General features: G+C 34.7%; 1 protein-coding gene across 6 annotated transcripts in view; it reads left to right on the forward strand.

Annotated features, from left to right (window-relative positions):
• Positions 1-13363, forward strand: part of LOC114332917 (myosin heavy chain, non-muscle) — a 257019-nt gene that overhangs the window by 198493 nt on the left and 45163 nt on the right. For all 6 annotated transcript variants that reach the window (XR_007697311.1, XM_028282706.2, XM_028282707.2 and 3 more), the window contains 6 exons: positions 896-988; positions 1605-1767; positions 2365-5157; positions 8381-8537; positions 8594-8783; positions 12575-13349. Coding sequence is in view for 5 of the 6 variants with exons in the window: in XM_028282706.2 (XP_028138507.2) it covers positions 896-988; positions 1605-1767; positions 2365-5157; positions 8381-8537; positions 8594-8783; positions 12575-13349 (4171 nt within the window). In the remaining variant the exon portion in view is untranslated. The remainder of the gene's footprint in view (positions 1-895; positions 989-1604; positions 1768-2364; positions 5158-8380; positions 8538-8593; positions 8784-12574; positions 13350-13363) is intronic.

Consider the following 13363-nt stretch of genomic DNA (forward strand, 5'->3'; position numbering starts at 1 on the left):
GTATGAGGATTTATTGATGAAAAACATGGATAGTTGTTTACGCACATAACTTTTTTATTATCACAAATAAGTAAATGAATCAAAAAGGAAAATGTTAAGAACGCCTAAATCTACGATCGAGTTTTAATTTTAATATTTTACATATGCTAGAATATTCCACAGGCTGTTCCAAACTTTAAGAAAAAAACACATTATGATTGGTACACCCGGTATAAAATGATATTTACCTGTCTAGCAACAATATTATTACAACAATATACTTAAATAATAAGGCTATAACATACTAAAATAATCACTCAAATCGGATCACTGGTTTAGGAAATTCGAGACATCAAACATGTCCCATTTTTAGGTGTTCGGCTAATTTTGCCGGTGTGTGTATTTTTAAAACTTACTAATAATATAATACATAATTTATAAATAAAAATACTACCTCTAGCGAAAATGATACCTGATTTATTGACCACAAGAAATAGTATTTTGAAAAGGCTTAAAATTTAGGTGTTTTATACAAATCTATATCATCTTAATTTCGTTTGTTGGTTGCTCATACTTCTTTCTCATATTTCTTTATTAGCATAACTGCCCATTAGTTAAGGCACTATGTAACATTGGCTTATTTAAGGAGTATTTCATTCATTGTAAAAGGGACCTCAATATAAGCCATACATCAGGGCCTCGGCTTAACTCATTACATTATATGTACTAAAATTGTAATCTAATAGACATTACCTTTTTATCATTTATGTTGTTCACACATGTGGACATTTTAAATAAAAAAAAGAAGTATGTGTGCCCTACATAGTAGACGCTAAAGGTAAACTAATTTGCGTGTTTTGTATCCTTATAATGTGTGTTAATTTAATCTTATAGATTTTTTTATTTCTTTCTATAGGGTGGCCTAGAGCAGCAATTGCTTCAAGCGAATCCAATTTTAGAAGCCTTCGGTAACGCCAAAACTATCAAGAATGACAACTCTTCGCGTTTCGTAAGTATCTATATTTTATTTTGTCTGCCAAACTTCGACTAGCGTCTAAATATGCCTTTAATGCCCAGTTGCACTAACAGATCTTAAGCTTAAGTCGAGAATATCATAAGAATTAATATAATATAATTATAATATATTACAATAAGAATACCATAATATAATAATAGATATAATTGATAATAAGGTAAGAATCTAAAATTATGGTGCAACGTAAGTGATACTCGAGGAGGCCCTATCTATAAGTAGAGCTTAGCTAAGCTGGAGCTTAACATCTGTTGGTGCAACCAGGCATAAGTAACACCCCTTACTCCATGAAGATTATTCAAGTCTATGTACCAACATCGGTACAAGAAATGGAACGGCTTTCTGATGACAATGACGTGTATACAGCTGTTACAGAAGACCACGAAAATTTTACGATATGTAAGGCGATTTAAATGCCAAAATAGGACTAAAACCCAAGGTAAGCGGATGCTGGGTAAGGCCAGGGCCCGACTTGGGCCGTAACACCATAGGAGAGAGAAAATAAATGGTCGTTATAAAACGTTTTGTCAAAGTTTTCAACAAAAAAATAATAACCTTTCAAAACTAAATTTAATTTCATAATATATTTTAGGGAAAATTCATCAGGATCAATTTCGATGCCTCTGGTTTCATTGCTGGAGCCAACATAGAAACCTACCTATTAGAAAAATCCCGTGCCATTAGACAAGCGAAACAGGAGAGAACCTTCCATATTTTCTACCAACTTCTTTCAGGAGCTTCCGATGCCCAGAGAAGTAAGTCATACTATTTTTCTCTCTGACAATTTTTTTTGTTTCTATAAATTTTTATTTCTAGTTACAAAGGGAAGGAATTAAACAAAACTATTTAAACTATTTTATAGATACATTGGATAGGTTTTCGTTTTTACAACGGAAAGACTTTTCTACATCAAAATGAAAATATTCAAACGGATTACCATAAAAGTAGCTATTAGGTTCGTTCTAGCATCAGTTTCAAACGGTTTGAAACCATCAGCGAATAGTGGACCAGCGCGAGTAGAGGGGATAGCACTGGTGACTTTATTATGTTCTCTCACTGACCAACTGTTTGCTGACGGTTTCTGACTAGTTTGACTGTTTGCTAGAACAAACCTATTTGCACGTTGCTAACTATATTTTCACTGATGGTGGTCTGATAAGACCGCAAACGTTCTGATGAAAGTTATAATCCGTTTGGATATTTTCATTTTTTAGTATTTTTTTAATATTTTACTCATTTACCAGAAGTGAAGTTTTTTACTTCGCTAGTTTCAATAAAAGTTGTACTTAATGTTTTAATTTTATTTTCTATTGTATAATCACGAATGTCTATTAATATTAATTATTTTTCAGAGGAATTTATTTTGGAAGACCCACGATCGTACGGCTTTCTCCGAGAAGACAATCATATCGTTCCAGGAGTGGATGATTCACTCGAATTCAATGAAACTGTCAAGAGTATGAATATCATGGGAATGACTAGCGAAGACTTCAGTGCCATTTTCAGAGTCGTATCAGCGGTGATGTTATTTAGCAAAATGGAGTTCAAACAAGACCGCAGTTCTGATCAAGCCACTCTTCCAGATAACACTGTTGCTCAGAAGATCGCCCATTTGCTAGGATTGTCTGTTACGGACATGACCAGGGCATTCTTGAAACCGAGAATCAAAGTTGGCAGAGATTTCGTCACCAAGAGCCAAACCAAAGAGCAAGTTGAGTTTGCTGTAGAAGCTGTTTCCAAGGCGTGTTACGAACGTATGTTCAAGTGGTTGGTTACCCGCATCAACAGATCTCTAGGAAGAACAAAGAGGCAAGGAGCTAGCTTCATCGGTATTCTCGATATTGCAGGTTTTGAAATTTTCGAACTCAATTCTTTCGAACAATTATGCATCAACTACACCAACGAGAAGCTCCAGCAACTTTTCAATCACACTATGTTCATTTTAGAACAGGAAGAATATCAAAGAGAAGGCATTGAATGGAAATTTATTGATTTTGGCTTAGATTTACAACCTACCATTGACTTGATTGACAAACCAATGGGTATCATGGCTCTGTTAGATGAAGAATGTTTATTCCCTAAAGCTACCGACAAAACATTTGTTGACAAGCTAGTTGCATCTCATTCTGCGCATCCTAAATTCAAAAAGAGTGACTTCCGTGGCGTTGCTGACTTTTCCATAATTCATTACGCAGGAAAAGTAGATTATTGTGCCAATCAATGGCTGATGAAGAACATGGATCCACAAAACGAAAATGTGGTATCTTTGTTACAAACGTCTCAAGATCCATTCGTTGTACACATCTGGAAAGATGCTGAGACCATAGGAAGAGCTAAAGGAATGTTTAGAACTGTTTCTTACTTATACAAAGAACAACTGGCCAACTTGATGGTTACCTTACGCAATACTAACCCCAACTTTGTTCGGTGTATTATTCCAAACCACGATAAGAAGGCTGGAAAAATCGATGCTCCATTAGTTCTGGACCAATTGAGATGTAACGGTGTTTTGGAAGGAATTCGTATTTGCAGGCAAGGTTTTCCAAACAGAATACCATTCCAAGAATTCAGGCAACGGTATGAACTACTTACTCCAAATGTTATTAACAAAGGCTTCATGGACGGTAAGAAGGCTTGCGAGGCTATGATTAAGTCACTCGAATTAGACAAAAACCTATATAGAGTAGGACAGTCGAAAATATTCTTCAGAGCTGGAGTCCTAGCTCATCTCGAAGAAGAAAGAGATTACAAAATCACCGATCTTATCGTTAACTTCCAAGCTTTCTGTAGAGGTTTCTTGTCTAGAAGAAACTACCAAAAGAGGGTACAACAACTTAATGCTATTCGCATCATTCAAAGAAACTGTTCTGCTTACTTAAAACTTAGAAACTGGCAGTGGTGGAGACTATACACGAAAGTTAAACCTCTTCTTGAGGTCACTAAACAGGAAGAAAAACTCATGCAAAAAGAAGACGAACTTAAACAGGTCAAAGATAAATTAGAACATCATGCTAAAACAGCACAGGAATTCGAGAAGAAGTATCAGCAAGCCCAAGAAGAAAAGGTCATTCTTCAAGAACAGCTCCAAGCTGAAGTTGAGCTGTGTGCCGAAGCCGAAGAAATGAGGGCAAGATTAACAGCCCGCAAACAAGAATTAGAAGAAATTTTACACGATCTTGAAGCTCGAATTGAAGAAGAAGAAGAGCGAGCTACTAGTTTGAATAATGATAAAAAGAAATTACAGCTGACTATTCAAGACTTGGAAGAACAGCTAGAAGAAGAAGAAGCTGCCAGACAGAAGATACAGTTGGAAAAAGTTCAATGTGATAACAAATTAAAGAAATTAGAAGAGGATTTGGCTCTGAGCGACGATACAAATCAAAAATTAATAAAGGAAAAGAAAGTATTAGAAGAAAGGAGCAATGATTTAAGCCAGGCATTGGCCGAGGAAGAAGAGAAAGCTAAACATCTGTCCAAACTTAAAGCTAAACACGAGTCTACAATTGCTGAACTAGAAGAAAGGTTATTAAAAGATCACCAACAAAGACAAGAAACTGATAGATCAAAAAGAAAAGTAGAAACAGAAGTGAATGATTTGAAGGAGCAAGTCAACGAAAAACGTCTACAAATTGAAGAACTCCAACTACAATTGGGCAAAAGAGAGGAAGAATTGGCTCAAGCGATGGTTAAAGTTGACGAAGAAAGTGCTCAAAAAGCTGTATCACAAAAAGCTTTACGAGAACTAGAAAGTCAACTTACCGAGCTACAGGAAGACTTAGAGGCTGAAAAAGCAGCCAGAAGCAAAGCTGAAAAATTGAAACGTGATTTGAATGAAGAATTAGAAGCACTGAAAAACGAACTTTTGGATTCTTTAGATACAACGGCTGCTCAACAAGAGCTCAGATCGAAGAGAGAACAAGAATTGGCAGGACTGAAGAAGACTTTGGAAGAAGAGGCTCAACAGCACGAAGTATCTGTAACTGATATGCGTCACAAGCATTCACAAGAGCTGGGTAGCTTAAATGAACAGTTAGAGAACCTGAAGAAACTAAAAGCCAACTTGGAGAAGACCAAACAGAGCCTTGAAGCCGAAAATGCAGATCTTACAAGCGAGCTGAGAAATGTTGGAGCGAGCAGACAAGAAGGTAAATATTTCAATATTTCATATTTGGTCCAAATACGGTCGAAAAAATGAAAGATTACCCATGAACGATCACATCTATCACTTATTTTGTATTTGCTGTCTTTTTCTATAACAAACGTTTGTTATTTATAGAAAAAGACAGCCAATACAAAATAAGTGATTGATGTGATCGTTCCTGGGTAATCTTTCATAACATTTCGTAAGACACGACTCTTCTTAATAATTTTAGCTAATGCTTTTGTTTAACGAGAAACTCTTCTCTATCTCTGTAAGCTTTCGCTTGGTTGATCATCTTCTTATTCTTTGAGTACCATGCCCAAATTTTAGGTGTGAGTAGCTTCCATGACAATTTGCCTTTATCGTTCTAGATCTTTCGCGTCATGTACCAATTCATCTGTTGATAAGCCAGTCCATTGACGAGGGTTTCAGAGCCATGAATGTTTCTCCTACCAATTCCTCTTTTTCCGTCGATCTTTCCGTTGAGTATTAACTGCAATATCCAGTATCTGCTACCTCTCATTATATTCCCCAGATATCCAAGTTTTCTCTTTTTTATCATTGACCTACTCTGACGCGTTGAATCCATGATATTCTGAGCATTCTACGATATGACCACATCTCGAAGGCTTCTAATTTGTTCATCATATTAACCTTAATGATCCAGGTTTAACATCCATATAATAATTCAGGATACACAACATTTTACTAACTTATGCTTAGTTGTAAGTTCAGCTGAGAATTGCTCAGAATAGATCTAAGTTTCTTAAATGCTCCTCTTGGAAATTTCTATACGAGTTTTAATTTCTTCATCAGGATTTAGTGTCTCGTTTATCCAACATCCTAGGTATTTAAAATGGTTAACTGTTATCGGTTCATTACTGATAATTACATAGTTTCATAGGGCCAACGTCTTGTTTACTAACCACAAGTAACTTTGTCTTTGTTGTATTTATGCTAAGTCCGTGATTGGAACATTTTCTAGTGAGCCGATCTATAAGGAATTGAAGATCTTCGATACTGTCAACCATGATCGCTGTGTCATCTGCATATCTGATGTTGTTAGTAGTTTCTCCCCCAATTCGAACTCCACATACAGGGTGTTTGGTAAAGAATGGACCATAGTTTAACCTTAGATTCCTGAGGTTAAAATAGGTCGATTTAAGCTAACTTACCTTAGTACAAAAGTTGATGACCGAAATACAGGGTGTCAAAGTTAAACTTTTATTTTATTTATTTTTGAATATTTCCTGACAGGAATGGGGCAACAACACGAAATTTTGGTAAGTGGTGCTGGTACAGTACACCCTACTAAATTATGTTAAACAAACGTTTCTGGCTACTACCAGAGGCGTACGACGGGGGAACGTGAATGGTTGACCCTTCCCAAATTCTACGCCACTGGCGGAATTTCTATTTTGGTACAATTTTTTCATTCTCCAATACTTTCTACGTAAATAACATACTCTTCATTCGCAACTATAAAGCCGTCAGTTCTCGAGATATTTGAAGCTAAAAACGAAGGAGCATAATACATTAATCAAAATAATAGTGTATTTTCATTTTTAACTTCAAATATCTCGAAAACTAATGACTTTATCGTTACGAATGAAGAGTATATTATTTTCATAGAAAGTATTGGAGAATCTAAAAATTATGCTAAAATAGCAGTTTTATCAGTGACGTAGAATTTGGGAAGGGTCAACCATTCACTTTCCCCTGTCGTACGCCTCTGGTATTAACCAGGAACGATTATTTAACATAATTTAGTAGGGTGTACAGTACCTATACTTTGTGCCAAGTATCATAAGGATATGACAAATAGTTTTATAGTACCGGGCACACATAGTTTTTAAAGTTTTAAATAAAGAATAAATTATTTAAAAATATGAATACTTTACAATAATATGATGTATCCATGTCACACTTGGCAGGAAAGTGTAGGCACTGTACACCCTACTAAATTATGTTAAATGATCGTTTCTGGCTACTACCAGAGGCGTACGACAGGGGAAAGTGAATGATTGACCCTTCCCAAATTCTACGCCACTGATGAAACTGCTATTTTAGCATAATTTTTAGATTCTCCAATACTTTTTACGCAAATAATATACTCTTTATTCGTAACGATAAAGTCATTAGTTTTCGAGATATTTGAAGTTAAAAATGAAAAGGCACTTATTTTGATTAGTGTATTATGCTCCTTCGTTTTTAGCTTAAAATATCTCGAAAACTAATGGCCTTATCGTTACGAATGCGGAATATGTTATTTACATAGAAAGTATTGGAGAATAAAAAAATTGGACTAAAATAGCAATTCCGCCAGTGGCGTAGAATTTGGGAAGGGTTAACCATTTACGTTCCCCCGTCGTACGCCTCTGGTAGTAGCCAGAAACGTTTGTTTAACATAATTTAGTAGGATGTACAGTACCAGCACCACTTACCAAATTTCGTGTTGTTGTCCCATGCCTGTCAGGAAATATTCAAAAATAAATAAAATGACAGCCTAACTTTGACACCCTGTATTTCGGTTATTATCAACTTTTGTACTAAAAGTTAGCTTAAATCGACCTATTTTAACCTCAGGAATCAAGGTTAAGCTATGGCCCATTCTTTACCAAACACCCTGTACATTGTCCTTCCAAGGCTTCGTTAAATATTATTTCGTTAAACAGTTGGGGATAGCACACAACCCTGTCTGAAATTTCTGTGAGTGCAAATTTTGTCTATCAGACTAGAAGTTTTTTGGTTCCAATATAGATGTTGTACAAGTATCAGATCTTTATCATATATTCCAATTATTTCTAGATATTCAGACTATCATGCTGAATCCTATCAAACGCCTTCTCAAAATCTATAAAACAGACGTAAATTGGTTTCTGTATTTCCCATGATCGTTGATCATACCGATCATACGGAACATACCGTACATTGGAATGGTTGATCATACGGAACATAATTTGCTAATAAACAGTAACCGTATGTTATAACCTGGAAAATATTTGGGAAATTTTATCATAAGTATTGGAGGTACATAATTTTTGCTTAAGTTGTCATTATTTTTGGAAATTGTGTATTGTTCACAACGTAAAACATAGCAATTTTATGATTTATTGGTTGTTCTTTTATCAGATACTTCTTTCGAAGCGGTAGACTTAGATATTTGTAATTTCGAAATATAAATCTATTATTTCATTAAAATATAGTTAGAACTTTTTGAATTTTAGGTGAAAGACGTCGTAAACAAGCTGAGGGTCAATTAGCGGAACTTTCCGCAAAACTAACAGAAGTAGAAAGATCTAAGGTCGAATTACAAGAGAAGACAATCAAATTACAGCAAGAATTAGAAAACGTCGCCCAACAACTTGAAGGAGCTGAGTTAAAGTAAGTACCACATATATTTCAATAGTTTCCTCTATTTATATTACTTGATTTTCCAGGGCATCTGCTGCTGTTAAGAGTCAAACAACGATAGAATCACAATTCAGTGAAGCACAGGCTGCTCTTGAGGAAGAAACCAAGCAAAAACTGGCTCTAAGTTCTAAACTGCGACAACTAGAGTCAGAAAAAGAAGCTCTTCAAGAACAGATGGAGGAAGAAGAGGAGGCTAAGAGAAACATAGAAAAACAGGTAAGTTTACTCTGTCGTTTTGTTTCAAATTTTGTCAAAATTCGAAGTATATTTTCATCAAAACTATTAGTCTCTTTTACTGATTTAATTTAACTTGATCATTTTTATTAAAAAATCGCTTAAGGACAACTACTGGGTAAATAATAGTTCTTGTAATAAAGTAGTTGGCTAGAGTGTATCTGTATTGTATTGCTCTAGTTGCAAAATTCTCAAAATGAGATTCTGAGAAGATTTTGACCTCATTCCCAACCTTCACAATAGATGTACCTGATCATCTGAACCGGCCGCGGTGTGGTGAAACGTATTGTAAATATAAATACATTAAATATTTTTGAAAAATATTTACTATTTATTTTTTTCTATTTGAAACGTTTCCTACATAGCATCATGTTTAAGACATTTTTATGTTCTCAGTTTTCTACCTTGATTAATTATTATTTTTCCTGATAATTTTCTATCTTCTCTCCATCTCTATACACGTATATTCTACTTTATGCATTTATCTTCTTTTTTTTGCTTTTTAAGTGCAAAAAGTTGGGGAAAATAGTGTAAACAATATACAGTATGGTGCAAATGAAAGGAATAAATTCGTTATTTCGTAAAATGGCGGCATTAAGGAAAAATCCCGAGACAGGTCGATTTTATTTTTAGATTATGATATTTTAGAACATATATCACACGCGTGACGTCATCTATCTGGGCGTGATGACGTAATCGATATTTTTTTTAAATTTGAATAGACGTGTGCTAGCTCATTTGAAAGTTTATTCAATTTTCTATTCAGTAATGCAAACATTAACAGAATTATTTATAAAGGGTGTCCAAAAACAATTTTTTAAATTAAATAATTGACAAAAAAAGAAGAATGTATGTAATTTATTTAATACAAAATACTCTTTACTGTTATCAGAAAACAAAAAAAAATGTTTATTCGAAAAATTAACATTGCTTTTCGCTTAAATTAATTGTTCAAACTTCCAAAAAGCATATAGGTCTGGATCCCGCGTATGAAAAAAAAGTTGATTAATAGCAAGCTGAAAATTTGTTAATAGCTTAAGGGTGTCTAGTCGGATAAACTTTGATATATGGGAACACTGGAACAGGGGCAGTTTTAATTGTGGAACAGGTTAAAAATTTGGAACGGTCAGACCACGAAAACGGCACATTTATTTTGTCCGACAGAATAGACTTAAACTCTCCGACCAGAGATTAAACTCTCATGCAAAAATCAGACTGCTATTTATCACCTGTCATAATTCCTGGCATTTGACATATTCTACATGTTCCACTCATTAAAACGCCCATTTGGTGATAAATAGCAGTCTGATTTTTGCATGAGAGTTTAATCTCTGGTCGGAGAGTTTAAGTCTATTCTGTCGGACAAAATAAATGTGCCGTTTTCGTGGTCTGACCGTTCCAAATTTTTAACCTGTTCCACAATTAAAACTTCCCCTGTTCCAGTGTTCCCATATATCAAAGTTTGTCCGACTAGACACCCTTAAGCTATTAACAAATTTTCAGCTTGCTATTAATCAACTTTTTTTTCATACGCGGGATCCAGACCTAATATGCCTACCGGGAGCTGGCTTGAACGTTAAATTTAAGCGAAAAGCAATGTTTATTTTTCAAATAAACATTTTTTTTCTGTTTTCTGATAACAGTAAAAAGTATTTTGTATTAAATAAATTACATACATTCTTCTTTTTTTGTCAATTAATTTAATTTAAAAAATTGTTTTTGGACACCCTTTATAAATAATTCTGTTAATGTTTACATTACTAAATAGAGAATTGAATAACCTTTCAAATGAGAGAGCACACGACCCCTATTCTCATTTAAAAAAAAATTATCGATTACGTCATCACGCCCAGATAGATGACGTCACGCGTGTGATATATATGCTAAAATATTAGAATCTAAAAATAAAAATCGACCTATTTCGGGATTTTTCCTTAATGTCACCGGTTTACGAAATAAGGAATTTATTCCTTTCATTTGCACCATACTGTATATGGAAGGCTTGCAAATATATAATTACTACTTCTACTTCTATTAAGATTCCTTTAAGAAACTTGGTTTCTACACTCACCGGCACAAAATTCCGCCACCCAAAATGTTTGATTAAGTTTGACAATCTATAACTTTATTTTGTACTCCTACTTTCAAGATTCTTGCACCAGTTTGTAGGTACATTTATTGATGTTGATTGTTATTATTCCGGTAACAAAATTTTTTTGCTTAGATGGCATTATACGGGGGTGAATGAAAGCGTTGTTTTTTTCTCCTAATTTTAAAAAAATCTGTGGAAAAATTGGAGAGCTGATTTTGTTTCATACTTCTTTTGTAGTATCCTGGAGGTATCGCTAAGGTTTTGTTTTTTAAATTATCCGAATATCTCTTTCTTGTAAGCTGTAAATGAAAACACTGCTTTGAAGGTTTATTTAATTAAAAACATCAAACTCACTAAAATTAACAAAACGAAACAAAATTAACAACAAAACAATTTAATAGCGGGTATGTCCACCTCTTGCAGCAACGACTGCTCGAAATCTGTTTAGCATCGAATAAAGATGTGTTATCCTTGCCTGGGGAATAGCCCGATATTCCTCTACCAGGGCCATAACTGTACCAAATTTTCTGAAGGCCTAGGATGACGGCTAATAGCTTTTTTTTTTAATTATTCATCCCAAAAATGCTCGATAGGATTGAGATCTGGACTGCATACGGGCAATTCTAATCTTATCAATCCAACCTCTATTTTATGAGTCAGTGTTTTATTTACAAAAAATGGTACAGCTCTTACAAGAAAAAAGATATTCGGATAATTCAAAAAATAAAATTTTAGTGATGCCTCCGGGATATGATAGGACTATGAAACAAAATCAGCAATTACATTTTTCCACATCACTTTTAAAGTTAGGAGAAAATACAACGCTTCCATTCACCCCTGTATAATGCCTAGCAAGCAAATTTTTTTGTTACCGGAATAATATCAAACGATGCCAATACATGTACCTACAAACTGGTGCAAGAATCTTCAAAATCGGAGCACAAATAATAAAGTTATAAATTATCAAACTTAATCAAAAATTTTGGGTGGCGGAATTTTCATATATAATCAATTTTCATTTTCTTCCTGTTATCTACTTTTGTCTATTTTTCCATTAGTTTTCTAAATTCTTCTTTGATATCTTCCATTGTGACGTAAACTATTTTAGGGAAACTGCTTAATAACTCACACCTGTTATGGAAATAATTAATTAGGTATACAGTGATGAGCGCGCTAATAACCGACAAAATAGCACAAAAGATGGAAAACATAATATATTGCGAAGTAAAGAGAGATGAAACTAGTCGAGCTGGAAATTTAGCGATATTAACTTATACATTTATATTATATTGATTGTTTCCCACCTTTACACGTATCAGAGGAGTATGTGAACTAAAACTGTCACTGTGACAGTAGCAGTTGCTAAACTCGTCCTATACGTCTAAAGGTGGGAAACAGTCAATACAATGTAAATTTTTAGGTTAATATCGCTAAATTTCCCGCTCGACTAGTTTCATTTCTTTTTATCTCACAACTTAATACATTTTCCATCTTTTGTGCTATTTTGCCGGTTATTAGCGCGCTCATCACTGTATAAGAGTAGATTAATGCTAGATTGTACATCTCTTAAATAAATTAATATTGTCGGATAAGTGAAGCCTTTATTTGTTTACATAAAAAATACTAATCTATTGTGTTAAAACCAATGTTGACATATTTCCTAATTGTTTCTGGATTTTAGGTTGCTGTATTGAGTGTTCAACTGGCCGAAGCCAAGAAAAAGGCAGAAGACGAAGCCGAACAGGCCGCCATACTCGAAGAAAGCAAGAAGAAATTGGCCAAAGACCTTGAAGCTCTCCAGAGTAAAGTCGAAGAGTTGACAACAATAAACGATAAACTGGAAAGAAGTAAAAAGAAGATTGCTGCTGAATTAGAAGACGCCAATATCGATCTAGAAACTCAAAGACAGAAAGTATCTGAATTAGAAAAGAAACAGAAAAATTTCGATAAAGTGTTGGCAGAAGAGAAAGCTGTTAGTGAACAATTGGCTACAGAAAAGGACATTGTTGAAAGAGAAGCACGAGACAAGGAAACCTTAGTACTCTCCTTGAAACGGGAACTGGACGACTCTAACGTTAAAATCGAAGAGCTAGAAAGAATTCGCAGACAGCTACAAGGCGAACTCGATGAACTTGTCAACAACCAAGGAACGGCTGACAAAAATGTACATGAATTGGAAAAGGCCAAGAGATCGCTCGAAAGTCAATTGGCCGAACTTAAAGCTCAGAATGAAGAGCTTGAAGATGAACTACAGTTGACTGAAGACGCCAAACTTCGATTAGAGGTCAACATGCAGGCACTTAGAGCACAGTTCGAACGAGACATACAAGCTAAAGAAGAGCAGGCTGAAGAAAAACGCCGGGGCATTGTCAAACAGCTCAGAGACCTTGAAGCCGAACTAGACGAAGAGAGAAAACAAAGAACAGCAGCTGTTAGTTCAAGAAAGAAGCTCGAGGGTAAGTATTTTTCA

This window comes from Diabrotica virgifera, chromosome 1 (assembly GCF_917563875.1).
Source record: "Diabrotica virgifera virgifera chromosome 1, PGI_DIABVI_V3a".
NCBI lineage: Eukaryota > Metazoa > Arthropoda > Insecta > Coleoptera > Chrysomelidae > Diabrotica > Diabrotica virgifera.